This window comes from Nipponia nippon, unplaced genomic scaffold (genome assembly GCF_047370975.1).
Source record: "Nipponia nippon isolate SJK-2023a ecotype South Korea unplaced genomic scaffold, ASM4737097v1 scaffold_7, whole genome shotgun sequence".
Taxonomy (NCBI): domain Eukaryota; kingdom Metazoa; phylum Chordata; class Aves; order Pelecaniformes; family Threskiornithidae; genus Nipponia; species Nipponia nippon.
Window position 1 is genome coordinate 9,845,918 of NW_028262391.1, and position 20,360 is coordinate 9,866,277.

A 20,360-nucleotide genomic window follows, 5' to 3' on the forward strand; every position below is an offset into this window, starting at 1 on the left:
AAATACAACTTGCAAACAAGTTGTTACAAGTAAGGGGGGGGGGGGGGGAGGGAGAGAAACATTTAAATGCTTCTAAACACTTTTTCCAGCAGTATTTTAAACTATCGTCCAATCCTATACTGATACTACCTTTGCTAGGACCAGTAGGAAAGCGCAGGTAGTTTTACTTTCAATGCAATGAAAAGCTGAGTTGACTTTACATCTGGAGACCCTTTTAACTAGCGCTCTCAAGAGTTTATAGTCATTTCCAAAAAAGCCAGCTTTAACTGAAGCTGCAGGGTACTCCTTCCCTAAAATATCCTTTTTTTCCCTCCTGTTCAGTCCAGCCACAGAACAAGATTAAAATACATAGTTCTGGCTACAGTGTGCTTACCCTTTTGCTGCAGGTATATTTTGCCAGTTTGCAGTTCCATGCACATTCACTTCTGTGCAACAAACGCTTGGCCCTTGGCCAAGTGAGAAATTCCCCTGACTGACAAACCTCGCCACAAGCCCCCCCCCAGCATCAACTGGAAATATTTAAATCACAAATTACTTTTTTTTTTTTAATGAAACAATTCCTCGCGTTCCACTATCAAAAAGAACTTTGCATTTTAAGGTACTTCACTTTGAAATAAAGACGCCATATATATGCATGGGTATCCAGCCATCCATTACCTGCACGCGTTGTGCAAGGGAAACATCTTGCTCTGCTCCATGAAACACCAGGCGCAGCCTCAGCGTTCAATAAAGAACAGGAATAAATAACAACATGATAAATACAAAGAACTGACTCCTGTTTCCGTCAAGGAGCGTCTAGTTTGAGTGTGAAATCTTTAATCATTCAGTTTGCCCAATCAGGGTTTTTCTTAACTTGCCTGTATTTCTGTTCAGTTGCAATTACTGCATCAATCTGAGTTGTCTCTTAACTCAGTTCATTGCAGGGAAGATTTTACCAGGGTACTGGACAAGCACGGATATGTCAATGCAAATGATCTTTTGAACGTGCCCTACCACCATAAAGCTGAATTACAGACACAATTTAACCACCAAAAGCTGGCTCTAAACCCCAATTCCACCGTAGAAAGCGGGCAGTGACAGAAGAGCCGCGCAGCCTGCCCAGCTTCAGCTCGCCCTGTCTCCAGCTGTACAACGTGCTCTGAACGCAGAGCTGCTGCACGCTGACAGCTGAATTCTCCTTAAAGAGCAGGACCAAGTGCACCATTTTTTTTTGTCCAAGTATTTGCTTCACCAATGTCAGTTTATAGTGAGTGTCAAGGTCCCAGAAAACATTTCACAGAAGACCATTTTCTTCTGTCTGTTGTTTTCAAAAGACTTCAGTTAAACGTGCATACTACATTAACGAACGAAGAAAAAACATGCGCTGTTCTTGACACTGCTATGCTAGCTACTACACAGAGCTAAAAATCTCCCAGGCTCCTGTGAAGTGAAAAACCTCTCTGTGGGCCAGTCAAGGCTGGAAAGACTTCTCTCAAAATAAATGTGCAACCTCTCCCTCACCCCATATAGAAGACTAGCACTGAAATTGCACAGGATTTTAGACTGAATCCCATCAGGATAAAGAAATTCACTTCTGCAATGGGTTATCAGTCTGTGCTCGTGGAGTGTAACCACTGTTATAAATTCATCATGGAACTCTGCTTGCTCACTTGTACACTTTTACACATGGTTATTCCTTAGATTTCTCTCCAGCACGTATAAAGCATGCACTAGTCAAATTTGTTAAAATTCACTCTTGTGCCTTCTTGCAATCTTAGCCTAGTAATGTTTATGATCAGCTTGTATTTGCGCTTTCAAGACCGAGGATGTTTTTAAAAGGATGTACGCCTAGAGAAAGGACAGGGAAAGGGAAAACAACACTGGAAAAGCTGGAAATTGAAGAAGCATTAATACTGCTAGGAACTAAAATGCCATAGGGCTTCCGATGCCCCTGAAGTTCAGCGGGTGGGTACTTCCTTTGGACAGCAACTCAATCCATCACCACGAAATAGGAAAGACTTAAGAGCAGAAAGCAATGACCTTTACTCTGCAAAGCAGTGGTTACCTACTACACCTGCAGCTACCCTGGGTTGGCATGGCTGTTCCTGGATTGTGTTTTTTTCAGCGTGTCCACCAACAAATGATCCTGCTCCCCAGATACACTGCAGAACCCTTGTACCTGAGCTGACTCTTGCCCATGATCTGCCCCAGCCATAAGCCGCCATCTTCCATCTCGGGTTCAACAGAGCGTTTGGTCCTACTGGTCCCACAGGCACCTCCCTCAACTGAGGGGGCCTCAGAGCTACCCACCTCCCACGGCCCCACAGCCCCCTCTTCACATTGTGATCCAAAATGCGTCCCCACAGACCCTTCTCTACATTGGCCGCTTCCTGGCCCCTTGGGCACATACGGACACGTGCCTTCCCGTGCAGCCGGCACAGCAGGATGGACAGTGTGCACATAGATGAAGGACAATTTCCATACTCTGCCGTTCCTCTTTTGCAAATTTAAATCTCAATCTTACAATTATTTATGTTTATATTTAAGCCTGGAAACCATCCCATTCAACTTCAGTGAAATCATGCCGACAAAAAGTAAACAGCTTTGTTTCCTCAAGAAACTGCTCCCTTCTTCAAATAGTAGTCTCTTCCTTTTTCACTAACTCTCTGTACTATTTTGCCAAGTTAGGAATGGTCCAAAGGAATCTGGAGCAGAAGAGAGTCTTTCCAGGAACTTCACGGGACTTGAAGTGCTCGAGATGCAAGCTTGATCCAAACCCGCTACCCCAGCCGGCCCCTTCAAACCCTCCTGCTAAAGCACCATCGCTCTTCAGAAGCCTTTGAGCAAACTTCTACAGTATCAGCATTTTCCCATCAGACCAGCACTACTGTTCCCAGCATCCTGTCTCTGAAAAGCAAAAGAACTTTTCAGGATCTCCAGAGTTGAGAGCTGGCAGTCAAAGTGCATTGGGGTGCAAAAGGCTGCTGACTTTAATCAACCGGGAAGTTTATGCAGTGACTGAGATATTAAAAATTGCAATCTGAGGAAACAGATCCTGTTTACCACATCAATGTATCTGCAACATCCAGGAATGTCTCTATTCACTCTGAAGCAGGGACACCACCTCTCGAGGCAGCGCACACGGAACACAGCTCCGTTTCTCTGTCATGGAGCAGATGTCGGCTCCAGGCCGGGCAGACAGACACCCGGGGCGGCAATGCCGCCGATGGCACTCATCACTGCTGTAGTAGTGCTGCACCTCGGGAAACCCTGCTGCCCGCCTGCAGACAGACAGACCCGGCTGGGCAGGAGGCATGCGCCGGACCCCTCTGCCACGACCCTGCCAGCCCCTCACCCCTGCAGGGGTGGCATGGGGGCAGCTCCCAATGGGACACACCGGAGCTCCCGGAGCTCAAACCAGCATTGCCTGGGTATGTGACTGGTTTCCAGTGCAGCTTCTGGTGGGATCACGTGAAGCAGTGGTCCTTCGAGGTCTCCTACGTTGCTGCTACTAATGCAGCAGGAGCTCACAAAGCTGCTGCGTCCCACAGCTTGCCATTGCTGATGTGAAGCACTCCAGCACCGCTACACCCTGCAGATGAAGTAGCTGGATTTATTATTCCTCTTTAAAAAAATACACTTTATCAGATGTTAGTATTTTCCTCTATTTGATCAAAATCTTGGAGCTGCTTCCAACTACCTCAACCAGTACTTTGGATCAGTTAAATAATTAGATATTGCTTAACGAAGAGGGTATGTTATAAGTATTTCAATAAAGTCAAACATGAACCCCAAAAAGGTTTTCTTATTTGCATAATCCTGTGTTTCAGTAAATTACAATTCAGTATTTACTTAAATCTTATTTCAATAGCAGCAGCCCTTCGAGTGGCACTGTGCAAATTAAGGAAAAAGACAGAACTCTAGATCAGAATAAAAGCATCTCTCTTGTTATTTTGTACAGGAACTAATTTAAGTGCTGCTGTGCAGCCCTGGATGAAGAAACTAAAAGCCTGGATCCCCCAGCCATCACGTGGGGCTCGCACAGTCAGGCGAGCAGGGACCAGCTGCCACTGTGCTGCTTGCAGACAGATTCACCTGTACAAGTCCAGTCCCTCGCGATTAAGGCTGCCAGCAAGCACGCCAATTAGCACAGCCGGCAAGACAGAGACCCGGTGAGGTGGCTTCATATCCTTTAAAGACTAATTTCCCCCAAGCATTGTAACACAGTCCCGGTGGGAGGAAACACACAGCGAGGCAATGAGTGGATGAAATCAAGCAATTACTGTCACTGAAATTGCACGTTGTCTGGGATCCTGGATCCTGGCCCTCAGAACGGGAGAGCTCACCTGACGCCTCAGGCAGTGCTCCCCCCTTGAAGGTGCTCCAGCCGGCACCAGACTCTGCTTTCTCTTTCTTTTGTTCCCTTTGAAAGCAACACAGAGCAGGGGAAAGATGTAGGATACACAGGAATACTTTTCAATTGCTCTTCACCAAAGCGTTCTCTGCCCCAAGACTGTGCTTGAGCATGGGGCACTGCTGCCCTCCCCAAGTCTAGATCCCAACCAGCAGCGGGACCGTGCCGGGAGCTGGTTCCCAGGGCGAGAACGTTGCTGCGGAACAGGGAGAGCAGGGGCCCAGCTCTCCACCGAGCCCGGCCCCACGCATCCATCACCAACCCACAGGGAAAAAACAACACGGCACAGAAGGAAGCACAAGAAAACAGAGAGAGGATTAAAGAGGTGTCCATTACTAATCGCCCCCAAAACAATGCTGGTTTTTCTCTTAAGAGGGTTTTCACAATCTGACAGAATTGGTAGGAGGGCAACAGACTTGCCTTGGCTTTGAGATTTCTTCTCTAGAAGCCTGGCCATTCTCAGACATTAGAGACGGCACCAACACAGGAGCTATTCCTGACGTGAAGCACAGACTTCTAAGAAGCAGTCAGGGCAGTATTTCCTAAATGGTATCCTGTTGGGCGAACAAGGCTATGCAGTCCCAACGAAGAAACGTTAATGCTTCTCCAAAGTCAAAAAACAGATGTGATCATTTGGTCTTGAATGCAATTTGTTGCTTCCAACAAATTTTAGAGTGAACCTTGGCAACAAGGCATCTGTATTCAGAAAAACAGAGCAACAGAGACTTGGGGTCATCCCAGGAAGGAGAGAGGCCTCACAAGTTGTTTCTGACCACTCATTTGAAGATTTGGGAAAAATGACTGATTATTCTTGACATGAGATTTTCTTATTTTATGCCTCTTTAAATTTTACCTGCAAATCAGGTCAGAATTTTACTGATTTTGACTGTACACGGCAGAGCTCCTGACCGTACATAACAGAAACCCACGCTGGTTTCTATTATGTACAGCCTCTAAAAAAAGGACAGTGCAAATGCTGCAATGCAATGTTTTAATTTTTTTAAATTTCTTGCTGCAGATGTAGAGCTGAAACTGTAATATGAACACTGAACACCATAGTGAGCCATAAGTCTTTTGTCTGAATATCTGATAAGATTTCAAAATGCCATTTATATTCCCACAGAGGAACATGCATGGTTTCCATTGTTTGGGGTTTTTAATGAACTATTTGCCACTCAGCCTAACAATTGCACCATTTTCCCAATGTATTTGCCACTTTCCCTTTGCTTCCTCTTCTGGAGCTCTGCCTACTGGCAGACACACAGGCTGAAGAGGAGAAAAATGGCAAATCAGATCTTAGGAATCTGAACACTGTTTATATTTTCATTTTTTTTCCAAAGGTTGGAAAACCTTTATGATTTTCCTTGGAATCAGATGTGTGTCCATCTGCCTCCCAGCCCCTGAGCCAAACCTCACCTCTGCTCCCTGAATGCTGTTATTGCCTCGCGCTCAAGTGACGCTGTACACCCCAAAGTTAAAATTACTAGAGAGTCACTTGCTAAAGTGTTCTGTAACTATGTTCCTGGATTTTTCTTCTGCCTTAATTAAAGGACTGACAGAGCCAATGAGCTGCCATTCTCACATTGTTAGTGAAATATTCTTACCATGATTTTCTTTTCTCTGTATCAAAATAAATAAATAAGGCCATTATTTTACACCCTTAGGTAAGTATAACACGAAGGGGAACGACAAGTCAAAGAAATCATTATTTTTTGAAGTGACAAAGTAGAGAGATTTGAACAATTAACAATTACATCTCTGAGGTGGTAGAAATAAGGTGCTCACTGAGTTCATCTCCAATAATAATAATGCACATATATTTTTTAAGGCTTCTCAGTAAAAAGTAGCATGTCACTTTTACAGAGTTCAGCAGTTTCATTTTTGAAAAATAAGTACTTCTACAACAGAAGATAAAATACTAACATACTATGTATTGGTGGATCTTAGACACAAGGCACCAGAGCTTCAAACTCGGACATCATCAGTGAAAAGATCTGAACTTCTAGTCTCTAGCTTTTTCTTTGAATTGCAAAAAAGCAGAGAAATGTGAAAGTTCAAGAATTTTCAGCTGTTGAAGGAAGAGCAGGAAAAAGCTTTTACACTTCATGAGGACATCGAACTCGAGCATGAAGTAGCTGCCTTAGCAGAACCATAACTTAAGAGAGCAAAAATTTATTTGAAAGTTGCAGTGCCTGTAGTGAACATTAGCTCCAAAGGGATAAACTGTGATTCAGCCCAAATCCTGCACTGTTACCGAGTCCACTGAAATCACATGAAGTTCAGTTCAGTTAGAACCGGCATGTTTTGGATCACAACAGTTTGCACCCCGCAGAAAGCCCACCGATGGCAGTGGAGAAGCACCGACTAACAGCAGCGCTGACCGCAACCAGGCAGCGCTACAGAAAAGACAGTCTGAGTCCACACCACCCTTTCCCCACTTTCTTCCTCATTGTTTTTATACTTTCAAAAATATATGGCTAGAAAAGACACTGTGGCAGCCAAAGGATGCGGCGCGCACAGACAAGCTGCAGGCAGGCTGACGGGGTGTCCTCAGCGCATCTGCAGCCTCCCACAAGATTTGCATTTGACATCCATCTCCCTATTGTTAAGACATCTTTATCTCAATTTTCAGGAAACGTCAGATGACTCATCTATCGGAACATCTGATGAAGTTAATGTAATTTCAAAAATGAATCCTACTTAGGCGTATTTTTCCAAGCAAAAAAATGAAGTAAAATGTTTTAAAATTATGCGAAAAATCTCATTTCTGTTGCAAACCGGTTTCCAGATTTAGGAACTCAAGAGCTTATTTTTGCTGTAGACAGTTTAACAGGCTTTTAGGCATCCAAATTTAGGAAAAAAATCCTACAGCATTTGAACAACGCAGAGCCAGAGCTGGAGCTGACTCAGCCACTCGAGCGCACAATTTGAATATACTACATAATCATTCTTGTTTTAAAATTATCCTCCTAACATCTAAAGGCTACATTATCCCACCCGTATTTATCTTGATTAATGCACTACCCTAAGGACAGCCTTGCAGATTTCATTAGGACTAATTATGAAGCAGGGTATTCAACAGAGGGATGATAAAATCTTGCTCTGATTGACATGGCCCTGACCTCTTCCTTGCACTACCTCCTCGAGGTCACAGAAACGTATGCATCTTCTTTTTTCTCCCCTGCACTTCTAATTAACATGTAACAACTGCTGTTTGTTACCAATTCAGAATTAAGAAAGAACCCGTAAGGTGCACACACAGGACATGTTTCCCAACAAATGACACGTGTCCGGAGATCAATGCTGCAGTGCCACAGTTCCACAAGCAGCCCCTGCAAATGCCAACACGGTACCTGCGGCTGGCAACACAACATGGAGGAGAGCTTTGTGGGAGTAGATGCCCCTCTATTTTTGCTCTAGACCTACATATACAGTTTTTGCTTTCATTTCACGTGGGGGGTGCGGGGAGAATTTTACCCAAGCTGAAAGTTCCACTTCTGAAATCTATTTTTACCTCCTATGAGCAGACCAGATGAGTCGTACTTGCTTGTGGCTGTGAGCTCCGTGTGCTCTGTCCCTGCACAACATCCGCGGAGGACACCTGGGACGGAGGCCAAAGTCTGCTGGACAGAGCTGAAGGGTACTGCCATTTCACGGGGTCCCCTCAGAAAGTATTTGCTTTGCCTGTTTATGTTCTAAATATAGCAGAGCACACCGGCCATCTCCAGCTCATGAGCAAGTATCGCTATCGGGGGCTGCAGCTCTCTGCAGCACTAACACACACCTGTCTGATGTCAGCTAATACAGAGCATTTTTTCTAAGACACATTAACACTAATTCTTGGGTGTGCTATGAGGGAAAGATGCATTCATAGTTTGTAAAGAAAAATTCAGTGACTAAATATCTGTCTTATGTCCAAGAGACAATGCAAGAATAGCTGTTTAGTTAATATTACATACATTTATAAGAAATCAAGTATTTTAATATTAAGGTCAATTTTTAGGTGTACTGCTATTTTAGTAAAGAGCAAGGACATTACATCCACACTGAATTATTGAAATATTAAAAATTACTTTTGAATGTCCCAATCAAAAATCTTTTTTTCTCTTTGGTAAGCTATTAACTGACCTTACAGGGTCTAGACAAATCTGGTATAACATTTCCCTAAATTGTTTTTGTGTAAACACCTAAAGTTTGTGATATTGCAGAAAATGTAACAAAGTAACTAGTGCTTGTTTAGCTTAGCACACACAAAAATTGACAAGATGTGAAACAAAACCCAAACTGAGTAACTGCTTTTCTACCATGTGGACTGGACAGGGAACTCAATGAAGAGATATTCTATTTTCCGTTTACCAAAGGTATTTTCATACATTATAGAAGCTTTTTCACTAAAAAAAAAATTTTAAAAAGGACAAAAAAAAAAACCCAACCCCTGCCACGCAAGCAGCTCCCCTTGGTCTGGCAGTGGCAGCAACGCGACCCAGCCCTGCTCCCCAGGCTGCAGCAAGGGGATCCACCGGATCCCCTGGGAGCCTCTCCAGCACACAGCACATGGAGGAAGAACCTCAGCCACAAGTAAACCTTTTAGCATGAACACAAGTAAACACATCTGGTAAGCAGTGTACTTTTAAATAGAAGATTCCTTCCCAGCTTACAGCTCTCGGCTGCTGCGTTGACTTCACATGGGCAACAGCAGACTCTTTTCAACAGGGTATTTTGAAGCAATGTAATAATGCTGTAATGTTACCTACAGTTATTATCACGGACCTTGCAGCTCTTTACAAAGGTGGTAATTATCTCCTTCATTAAAAAAGGAAACGGAAGAGCCCTGGTGACGGCAACAGAAGAGCCAGCCATGCCGCCAGGGCTGGGGAAGCCTGGCCCGTCCCCGTTTTGTCTCTCATCCAGACACAAGCCCACACTGCCGCTCCGGCTCCAGTGCCGCTGGCCTCCTCATCCAGCACCGAGATTTTAGGGCACTTCCAATGACCATGGCTGTCAGATATCTGAGTGGAGGACGCGGATGTACAGCGAACTCAGGTGATGCCTCCCATAGCAAGTAGATTCATGTCCAATTAACTCTGGTGTCTTGTTTCAACCTTTTCAGTTGGATCCTCGCTCTGAAAAGCACAAGGCCAGCGGAGTAAGGACGCTGCGACTGCAGTGTGCCGTGCAATCGAATACCAGTCCAGTGGGAAATGAACCCGGGGGATACTGCGGGTGCTATTTTACCAGCAAATACGTCTTCACACTCACACCCTCTCACACAGAGGCAGGTTGAAGCCTCCAAGGCCAGGCCCGCGTTTCCAGCAGGTATGCCGCTGTGGGCGCGGTGCCGCAGCAGGCCGCGCAGCCTCCGCTGCCGCCGGCGCACCGGCGGGGCGGCTGTGGTGGGGTCCGTGGTACAGCGTCCTCCCGGCGGCAGCTGGCCCGCACCACGCACACCGTGCCATGCCTCACCACAAAGAGGAAGCACCAGGCGGGCTCGCTGCCACCCAGGCGCGGCGGCCATGGCGGGCAGAGGCGCTGGGCCGCTGCGCTGCCGAAGGCGACGCCTCGGGGCTGGGACTCCCCATCGGCGCTGGCGGCCCCTGGCGCTGCTCCTAACTCCAATACTTTTTTAACGCATAGAAACATTTTATTTCCACGTTTTAAAATGAATTTTTCTTCCCCCCCCACGTGCATTACAATTACTGTAATTTTAAAATAAATTTGAACAACGCAAACAGAAGCATTTCAATGTCTGTAAGTTAAAACATGGCTGGGGGCGGTGGGGCTGGATATTTCAGGCCTGAGAGCATTTTAAAGGTTCACTCCCTACCCTGATCTGCGACAAGACACGTTTTTAAACTCAGGAGCGTTGCAGGATTTATATCAAACCGCTACAAACCCACTTCCTGCCCAGCTCCCGCTGCGACCGGGGCCTGGCTGCACAGGCGACCTGCAGTAGCTGGTTACAGCTACAACTCCCTCCCCAGAGCACGTCTCTGCCATGAGCCAACCCCACGCACCCGGGCTCTGCTCCGCTTCCCGGGATTTGGTCCCAAGAAGAGCGAATTATGCTGTAGAAAAAACCGACAGATATATTTTTGCGTCCCAACTTTTGATTTTTTTTATGACTCTACTGAATTAATTCTGTACTGTTTGTGGGATGAGTATTTTAAATGTTAAAATTATTTAATTCATAGAAAAGGGAAGGTGCCGGGATCCACACGTTTAACATCTATTACTGAAACTACAGCTACAGTAAAACAGCAGCCATACATTTACAGCGCCTAACTCGGATATGCCTCCTAAAAACCACAGTGAGGCTGTCACCTCTCTGCTACAACCCTGCTTGCACGTCTAGAGGCACCTTGCCTTCCTGCTAAGCGTTGTCCTTCCCTTCAGCAAGTGCATTTGTGAAAAAGACAGGATAACCACAGCAGTCCCAAACACAGAAATACAAGCAGGGTGCTCACAGGCACCCAAATAACCTAGGGAGGAAAACACTCTTCTAAGATTCACCATCAGCTGTCCAGAGACACCAACAACCCACTGGTAGTTACGAGATGGAAACAAATCCTCATATTGCTTACGTGGTTTGTGCTATTAAAAACAAAGAATCCTTACAGTGACTTTGCTGTTTCTACGTGAAGTGCCCTTTATTCCAGCTACAAGCACAGAATAATTTGGAGGCAAAGAACCAGTCGCTGTAGCCATACCAGAGGATCGGAGCCCTGCCAGGCGTATTTTCCCTTCATTCCCCCTATCCTTCCCCTTCCCCTGAGGAAAACAGAAAAACAAATCAACATGCATCAATAAAATAAAAGCAGCAAAACATCCCACTGCTGGCAGCCAGCAATTGCTCCCTTTCGGGCTGCAGGGTTTCTCTGGCTACGACTGCTTCTTTCATTAACTGTATGTATATCCTTGAAAATAATATAACATTTACTCACTTTCAATGAATCAAAGCAGGCGATTACGCGTCCATTTTCAACTTGGCAGCTTTTCGATGGGTGTGCAAATTTACATTCCGTGTCTGGTCGTGAGCAAGTCCCTCTTTGGAACTCCCTACACACTTCCAGCGTTAGCCATTTTGTGTCCCGAATCGGCGTGACACTAACAGCCATCTTTAGATTTTACAGGTAGTTAAAATTTCCAATAAAACGGACAAACGAGTAGCTGAACTGATAAACTGGAAATGATGAAAGCGCCACCTCCAGAATACTTTTTTTCCCCCACTCCCTATTTTGAAAGTACGTGTAAAATTGGGTGGCCGCAATCTCAAGGAAAAGATGTGCCACCAGGAGTTCACAGCGTGACACTGTTAATCGACAGAGGTTTCGTACTTAGCGAAATGCTAGGATTACCAGCAAGGTGAACGTTAAAAAGTGTGGCCCGGGACTAGCCTCGTGCGCTCAGTAACCCATCCTGAGTGCCAACCGGAGCCCACAATGCAAGCATGAAAACGTGGCAGACCCTCTGACACGGGATTTCCAAGCTGCTTTCAGTAAAGTTGTCTGAAAGGTAATCTCCACGCAGCTGAATTTGCAACGGGGGTTTTGTGGTGCAATCGGTATCGATTAGTTTGGCATAGACAGATGCAGCAGTTTAGAGCAACGATCGAGATTGGATTTTTTTTTTTTTTTTTCCTCCTCTCCTTGATTTTCGGGCAGAAGATATCTGACCTTCTCAGCAAACTTTTATTTTTACAGTAAAGCAGCCTACGGCAAGGCCCGATAGCGCCTTTCTCTCGGTTTTGGGTGGCAGTGGGGGTGTCTGGCTAGAGGTGGCGGGCGGATGCGCTGTCGTCGCAGTCTAGCTGGCAGCAAGCAAGGCAAAAAGCAGCGGCTGCTCTAGAAGCGGTCCCAAGCAGCAGAGACGTCAGGAAAGGCACTTCTTAGTACCAACCTGTAGAGAGAAGAGACACGTTACAATTCACCGGGCGGCATTTCGGGGTGTCCCGCAGAGCCGCCGCCGCCGCCCCGCGCAGGGCACTCACGCCAGCCGCCGCCGGGCTGCGAGGAGAGGGGCCGCTTCCCCGTGCGGAGCCAGGCATGATCGGGAGCGAGCCAATCGCAGATAGCGTTGCAGCGATATTCCGGGCAGGAAGCCAATGGCGGGGGCCGTCTTATGAAAGGTCGCGCCTGTCAGACGCTGGCTGCGCTGCCCGGAGCGCCGAGCGCGCCCGCCCGACGGGGCTCGCCCGGCCGCCGGAGGACGAGCGTGTGGGCCCGGGCTCTACCCGACATGCAGCGAGGGGGACGGACCATCGCGCCGCCGCCGGAGCGCCCACGCCCGGCGCGGGGAATGGTACCGTCCGCTGACCCGCCAGCCTGCGCGCCGCCGCCGCCCCGCCCAGCACGGCCCGGCCCCCCCGCCCCCCCCCCCGCCTCGGCGGCGGCGGCGGACCGCAGGTACGGGCTCCCCGCACGGAAGCGGCGCGCCCGAAGGGAGGCGGGAGGCCGGGCCCGCCGCCCCGCCGGGAGCCCGTGACAGCGCCGCGTTACCGCCCGGTCGTTACCGCCCGGGGTCAGGCAGCGGCACGGCCGGCGCGACCCCTCCGCTCCCCCGGGCGCCCGTGCCTGCTTCTCTTAAGGACAGAGCCGAAACGCCGCTGATTCACCGGACCGGCTCGGCCCCGGGGCCACAGCTGGCTGCCCGAGATAACCGTGCGCTCTCCTGTGACCCCGGTCACTCATACAGAGCCAGCCTGGGCTCACCGCAAACGAGCCTGGATCCGTATTCATCCGAGACCTCGGGAAATAACGTGCCCGCCCCCGTGCCGCTGCCCCTTCCCGCAGAGAACGATTACGCAGCACTCTGCTTGTTTCCTCCCGTCAACGTACTGCAGGTGAACTGCAAGCTTCGGGATAAACATCGTACGCTTAAAAAAACCACCCAGGCATTTAACATCCAGAAACGAGAGGGTAAACCTTTCCCCTCAGATGCCAAGGTGGAATAGGTGTTTCCTTGAGACAAGTTTCAGGTGCCCGGCTTTGCCACAGAAGTCTGGTGCCGTGTGTAAATATAACTCTATAATAAATCATAACTCTTGTGCCAGCCTGGAGATCTCAAAAGAGCAGCCTGGAGCGCAGAGCAGAGGGGCCCTCGCAGCAGCGCCCACAGCACGCTGCGGGACACCGGAGACCGTGGGCAATGGGACTTCTCCTGCCAGCACTACAACCCCCAGCAGCATCCCACCCCCCCGCCTTTAGGGGGAAGGTTGCTCACATCCCTGTCTTTCTAAAGACACTGCTCCATAATCTTCGTATTTCCCACCACCCCCACCCCCAAAGCAGCATCACTGACGCTGTCATCAGAAACGCATCTTGGGAAGTGATGCTGGTCAGCGCGGATGCAAACCAATACATGAGGAAAATCTACGAGGAGTCTTTTTCCAGGGACTAAGTGATTATAACAACAAACTCCAGGAGAAGTAAAGCACACCTAATACAGCTAATAAGATTATAACAGGCACCATGGTTTCCTTGCCAGGACACTTCTAATCATGCCCGCATTCTTAATCCCTGCTAGCAGGAGACAAACAACTGTGCATAATTACTTGCAAGCACAAGTTAACAGCTAGGTGTCTTCTTGGTAAACACAGATATTCATTTGCTTCAACTGCCTGAAAGTCAGAAGTCAGCGTCATCCCGTGCCAGCAGTCACTACTGATCAGCCCTTGGGGATACAGCAGAGGCTCGGGTCTTGAAAACTCGTCCCGTAACAAGTGCTCGAGCAAACAGCTTTGGTTCTCCCACCTGTGCCAGGCTACCCAGCCGCGATGGGTTAGCACCAAGAGATTTGAAAGCGCAGAATAACATCCCTGGACATCACGATGCCGCCTGCCCACGGCCACATGCCAGCAGGCCCACCTGGGCGCCTCGTGTGGGACTGCCCTTCAGGTCAGAGAGCTTTCGGACGCCCAACACGCATCACCCGGCCTCCAGCCAAGGCGTACCGCAACTCACTGTCCTCCACAGATACATGTATCCGCTAACTCCCACCATCACTCTTGCACAGCCCAAAATGACAACTTCTGAGTGTTATTTTATTATGAAAGTTTATTCCCTGTGAGACCCTCAGGAGAGGGCGATGCCGATGCAGGCGGTAAGAGCTCTCTACGACAAAGCTGTGAAACAGCTCTAAGCAGGGATTTTCTCCTGTTCATCAGTTTGGTATACAATCCATACCAAGCATTGATTTTTCCAAATACCAAGAAGAGTTAGAGCAGCAATTGATATCTTTTACATGCTAAAGCCAAAGCAAGTTAAAGGCCACATTTTCAAAACAAGATAATTAATTTCACTCTCATTACAAGAGTAGTCACCCCTTATGAGGAAAGAAAGATAGCATGAAGGCAACACACAAAATGAAAACAGATGAAAACTATCTTTTGTGCTCACGTGTAGTGAAAGGAGTAAGCTTCCTGGTAAAACTCACAAAACTATGTTTTATTCCTAGATTTGTAATAGTTTTCCATTTGGAGTCAGACTAGCCACTTACTCGCAGTGAAATCCTGCTCCTGTTGAGGTCAGTGACATATCTGTAACTGCATTAAACAAGGTTGAATTTCACCCTTCATTCTTCAGGCTGCCAGCTACGAAAAGAAAAGTATTACTCAGAGGAGCTGTGATGCCTCAGAGGTAAATCTTCTGAATGTGAAGAAATGCTAGATGTATATTTTGTCTGCACAGTTACTTGAAGAAAAATTGTTTTGTCAGAATTTGTTATCTACCCGAAAACATAGCCAGAAATGTCAGCTTTAAAAATAGCATTCTAGCAAAAATACAGACTGACTTCAGACCAGAGGTATATCTTCAATATCTCCACTAAATAAAGGAAGATGTGAGCACAGAATTATAATTTTTTTATCTGCATAAACTATTTTCCCTTCACTTTGAAATTCTTTTGTGATATTCCAAGTCAATAAGGAGTCCCCAATAAGCCTCAAATACTAAAGGATACCACTCTCCGCAAAACAAAACCCAGCAGATACATGCGATGTGTCTCTTTGGGCTGTCTCTGATAAGCTAGGAAAGACTGCAACAAATCCAGAGGGAAGAACCATAGTGAGAGGACAGGAAAGGGGCTGAGTTGATTTTTAATCTTTTTTTTTTTTTTTTAATTTAATTAAAATTTATTTGGAGGCTGACAGTTTCCAGACTCCACCTAGGAGGCCATTCAGTACTAAATGCTGTTCTTAATCCACGGGTGGTTTTTGAAATTCACCTTTTGAAATTTGAAAGTATTTGCTACTTGTCTTGGGACTGTTGCAACATTGGTTTGGACAAAGCATAACCTTGCCTTCACTGATTATTGAGAATACAAGGAAAATGAAGCTAAAAATATTGAAAGCAAATTAAAAAGTGATTCTCAGAAGAGACGAAAGAGAGAAATAACACTGAGAAGTCATTCCTTAAGAGGGTAAGAGAGATGACTTAGTTGTCTGCTGAGCTGGGTCAATGAAAACAATTAAGAAACAACTTCATAAATCAATGGAAAGGTTATCTGAAAATAGCCAAGAAAGTGAAACTAACACAGAAAGGACCATGTGACTACGGTTCCTAAGTTATGATTAAACATGTTCAATTTTTATTACTTCCTGTTATTGCTATAAAGAAATGTTGTACAGCCAGGTTAATGACAGATTTTTCCTCCTCTTCTCGTTCCAGTCTTTGACACAAAAACAAGGTATCCAAACAGGAGTGTCTCACTGCACTGGGAACTGTTCCCAAGGAGCCATTGTTTTCACTCTTCCTGTAACTGGGTTTGCTGGACGTTCCTGTTTTCTGTATCTCAATTCACACATGTCTCTCAGAGAGAGAGATATATAAAGCTGGACAGGCAAAAGGCACAGCACTAAAGAAGAACATGGCAGTGAAGAATGCTATTTTTATGCTCAGAGAAAGTGGAAGCTGAAAGCACCAGTCTCAATGACATGAGAACTGTCAGCAAGAACAGATAATTACACAACGTGAATTCATCCTCATGACAATGACTCTAATGAGACAGGAAATGGAATAAAATCAATATTCTATTTACATTGACGGTACGGTCTCAAAGCTTGAAATTGCCAAATGGCTGTCTTAAATAAAGAAATACAAAAATTACTGACTGCCTTACAGTATTTTCAAAACACCTCTGCCAAATTCAAAGTTTACCAATAACGTATCTGAACATAAAATTTGGAAAAGATACAGCAATTACTTCATGGCACAACGAGGGATATAATTATAGCACTGTCACAAAATTAAGCAGAAACAATGAGATAATTAACATCTTGGCCACATAACAGTGAAGGACTGGTTAAAGAAAAATATTCTTTAGTAAACTACTGCTGAACAAACCAAAGTGGTTTTGTACTCTACCTCTGTAGGAACTGTACCCACTACACCGAAATGCAGCACGTAAAAGCAAACAGACCCCACTCTCAATTTTGTACTTTTGCATGTAGCGGGGACAAAGTAGAGCGCCAAGGCAGCAGCACAGAACAGCCAGCTCTGAAGCGGGAATGCCCTGACCCTGTACCATTGGAGATGTATTTCATAGCCCCCCCGCCCCAGCCCAGCAACTTCTGACATTAACAGAGCTTAGTAAAACTACAAGCACATATTAGCATTGACCTACTAAGGAAGTCCCACACCGGATTTGTAAAAAAACTGCCAACACTACTTCTATGACCCAGATATTTTGCATAATATACATAGTTTTCGTAGTAGTAGTACTAGTAGTAGTGCTTTAAAGGTTATTTCTGTACTGTTTTAGCTCTAACAGAGTTGCTTGGGAAGGCAATGCAACCTCCCACTGACTTCAGTGGGCTTCTTAGGCAGATCCTCATCAGATGTGTTTTTATCTTGAGTATATTTCACAGTTTCTGAAACCGTTTTAGCAGAAACACCTAACTGTGACATTACATCTGAATTTAACACATCCAAGTGTACTCAGTTCATGAAAACTGGATAAATAATGAAAAAAGAGGCAACATCATAAAGTAAGCGCCCCCAATTGCGTCCGTGTTACTGCAGTGTGCAGAAATAAGATATTTCCTTGAAATCAGTTCTCCAAGATTTACGTCCCTAATCAAACTGTGAACTAATTTCTAACAACAGTGCAATGGCACTGATGTACAAATCCCATAGCCCAATCTTTTCTTCCTTTAGATTAATTAGAGTAATGCTATTTTCAAGTCAGAAAGTTTTACTGCAAATTTCATAAACCCTCTCTCCTTTAAAGAGCACACGGTTATGAATTAACCACTATTACTGTAATTTAAAAAAAACTTTAAAGTCAAGAAATATGCCTGCTGAATTTTTTTTTTAATAACCTATGGTATATTTCAATCTCCTTTACAAAATTTGGGACTTCAGACACATCCAGAATTCACATTACCTGACAGCATCAGGTGGGTGTGTATTTATAAACTAAAATAGGGAAAGGTCAGTGCCTGTCTTTAGGCTAGGAAATGTGTACACTGGCTATTATTCTGCTCTTTCAACTGCTAAGCCAGAGACACAAAATGGCAGGAAGGACCACTCTGTATTTAATCCATTTTGCCGTTGATTTATGTATTACAAAGCATTCACATACCCATCCACACCACTGAAGTTGCAAATATTGGTTTTTTGGTAGTAAAAACATATCCATACTATAATTCCTTTACCATAATATATTTTAGAAATAGGAAGTTCTGTATTACCCTGGCATAGGGGAATTTCATCCACAAAATAAGTGACATTTCCCACGCAAGTCTAAAAAGTAGTTGTTTATCTTTAAAAATAACAGTCATCTAGCCATTTAACTTAAAACTCCGAGAAGCAGGTTTTTTTCAAAAAGAAAACAAACTGAATTGAAATAACCAAAAGCTCTTTTATTAAAATCAGTCTTATGTGCTTGTTCTAATGAATATTAATTTTAAACACTGAGTTTCTATACAAAGACATTTAAGAGGCCATAACTAGACATAAACAAGTACGTACCCTGTCTAAAAAGTAAAAAGCTATTTATTAATCAGATTCTTGCACATTAAAGACATTTTGTTTGATTAACTACAAATGCACGTAAGCCAAGTGATGCAGGAGAGGAGGAGCGAGATGACCTACATCAATGGCATCACACCAAGATCAGTCTCCCCCAAACCCAGCGTCTCCTCTGGGGCAGCACGGGGCGTGTGAGCATGGCTGGCCCAGCAGGTCGGTCACTCCAAATTGTCCGCCCCACACGGTCCCTTGCCACTAGAGAGGCACATTTCACGTGTGAAACGTTTCCTGCTCTCTCCTGCATCATGCATGTGTGTGACTTTATATTACATGTTATTTCTCCTGCTTTTTTCAGTGGCAGCAGGCTGGGGTGCCTGTTGATTAATATCAATCAGCCAAATATTAATAAGGAACGCCCTGGACACAGCAGTTTCTGGGTGTTTTCAAGAACACAGCCGCATGCCAAACCTCAGGACAAGTCCCACAACTGAGACTCAAAACTGGGAGGTACTTGTAACAGTGGCAATAAAGATCACTGAAAAACACTCCCATATTGACAGGCGATTTCTAACTGTACATTTATATATATAAAATGTTATACATATAAAACCCATGATTATTAGCATCATCCATGATAACAACTGCTACAGAAAAAAGCAATGTCCATGACTCAGCAAGGGAAGCAACCGCTTCCCTCTAACATCAAATTCAATTCAGCTGATGTCGATGGTTTCAGGGAGGAAAAGCGACCCGGAGGAGCTCTCACTCGCGTGAGATGCAGCAGACGCCCAGCCTAGCTTCTTGCAGGTCAGATGCCTCAACATCTACTGTATAGCAAGGGAAAATATACTGGCACCTTATTACTACTAAGGTTCTAAATTAAATCTACATGTTACCTCTAGAAAGGTTCCCAATTTTAAAATCAGATATATTGTCTTTCGCTTCCCTACCTAAAGCAGCTGCCATGTGGCCTTGGTTGCAAAGGGTGACTTTTTCCTTCCCCAGAAATGGCTGGATCCCAGCAGCGGGTAAATTGAGTCTTGAGAGACCACTATGGTGAGCACCTGATGGATTACGGCAGATACATGGTCAGCACTAACATTATTATTCATTTATTACTAATAGCATTTGGTCCAAGCAACAAGCTGCTCCACTTAGCTTTGCTAACTTGCCCCAGTCTGGGCACCCTCTCCCACATTTGCCCCCATCACCAAACTCTAGATTTCAAAGCTCTCGCCCATTCGCATGATGATCGCTTTGTTATGTGAATAATTAGGAACTAGGAGTCTGGATGCAGCCACCACATCCTTGCACACATCAAATTAATTGGTGAGATTAAATTTGAACTTAATGACCAGAAAAAGAAAAGGCCATTCACATCACCAGCTCCAAACCGGCACGTCGTCCCGCTCCCGGTCACACGCCACCGTCCCACTCCCCTGAACCGCCACGCACCCCTGCTTCCCCTGCAGAGAGGGGGACCACCGCAGCAGGGCCCGCCAGGGAGGACCGGGGCGTCTTCAGCAACACTCAGCGTGGGCACCTTACCACTAACCGCCTGCTGCATAAACGGGCACGCTCCTAGCAAAACCAATCAGAAGTTATCATCATGTGCATTGCTTCATCTTGCATCTGACTTGAGGGCAAACAAAAAGGGACACAAACACAGATAATGAGGAACACGTTATGCAAAGTTCCGCTTTCGACAGCAAGTTAGAACTCATGTTTCGATGGCCCGGTTACTTCAGCACAGTAATGGTGAGCTGTGGCAACGCTGTGACGATCACATGCTTCTCTCCAAGGATGAGAAAACTACACGGGAATGGGTGAAAGTGGGGTTGCTCATGCGGTAGGGACTGAAGGAGAGCAGCACTGCCCCGGACAAACCCATGGCAGCGCCAAGCCAGCACCACAGCAGCACCGAGCACACCGCCATGCAGCACCTCCCGAGTAAGGGCCCGGGGGACCCGCGCCTCCGAAACCACCCCAGCCTCCAACAA

The 20,360-nt window shown here is 45.9% G+C and overlaps 1 protein-coding gene across 21 annotated transcripts in view; it reads right to left on the reverse strand.

Annotated features, from left to right (window-relative positions):
- Positions 1-20,360, reverse strand: part of MBNL1 (muscleblind like splicing regulator 1) — a 112,138-nt gene that overhangs the window by 70,622 nt on the left and 21,156 nt on the right. For 6 of the 21 annotated variants that reach the window (XM_087739137.1, XM_087739132.1, XM_087739130.1 and 3 more), the window contains exons 1-3: positions 12,381-12,588; positions 11,335-12,289; positions 11,009-11,161 (exon numbers count right to left, since the gene is read on the reverse strand). The exons of 4 other annotated variants lie outside the window; for them this stretch is intronic. In XM_087739137.1, coding sequence (XP_087595263.1) covers positions 11,009-11,161; positions 11,335-11,508 — 327 coding nt within the window. In that variant the 5' untranslated portion in view covers positions 11,509-12,289; positions 12,381-12,588. Of the gene's footprint in view, positions 1-11,008; positions 11,162-11,334; positions 12,589-20,360 lie in introns of those variants that run through there. 11 more of the 21 variants (XM_087739140.1, XM_087739135.1, XM_087739133.1 and 8 more) reach the window with 6 other exon arrangements.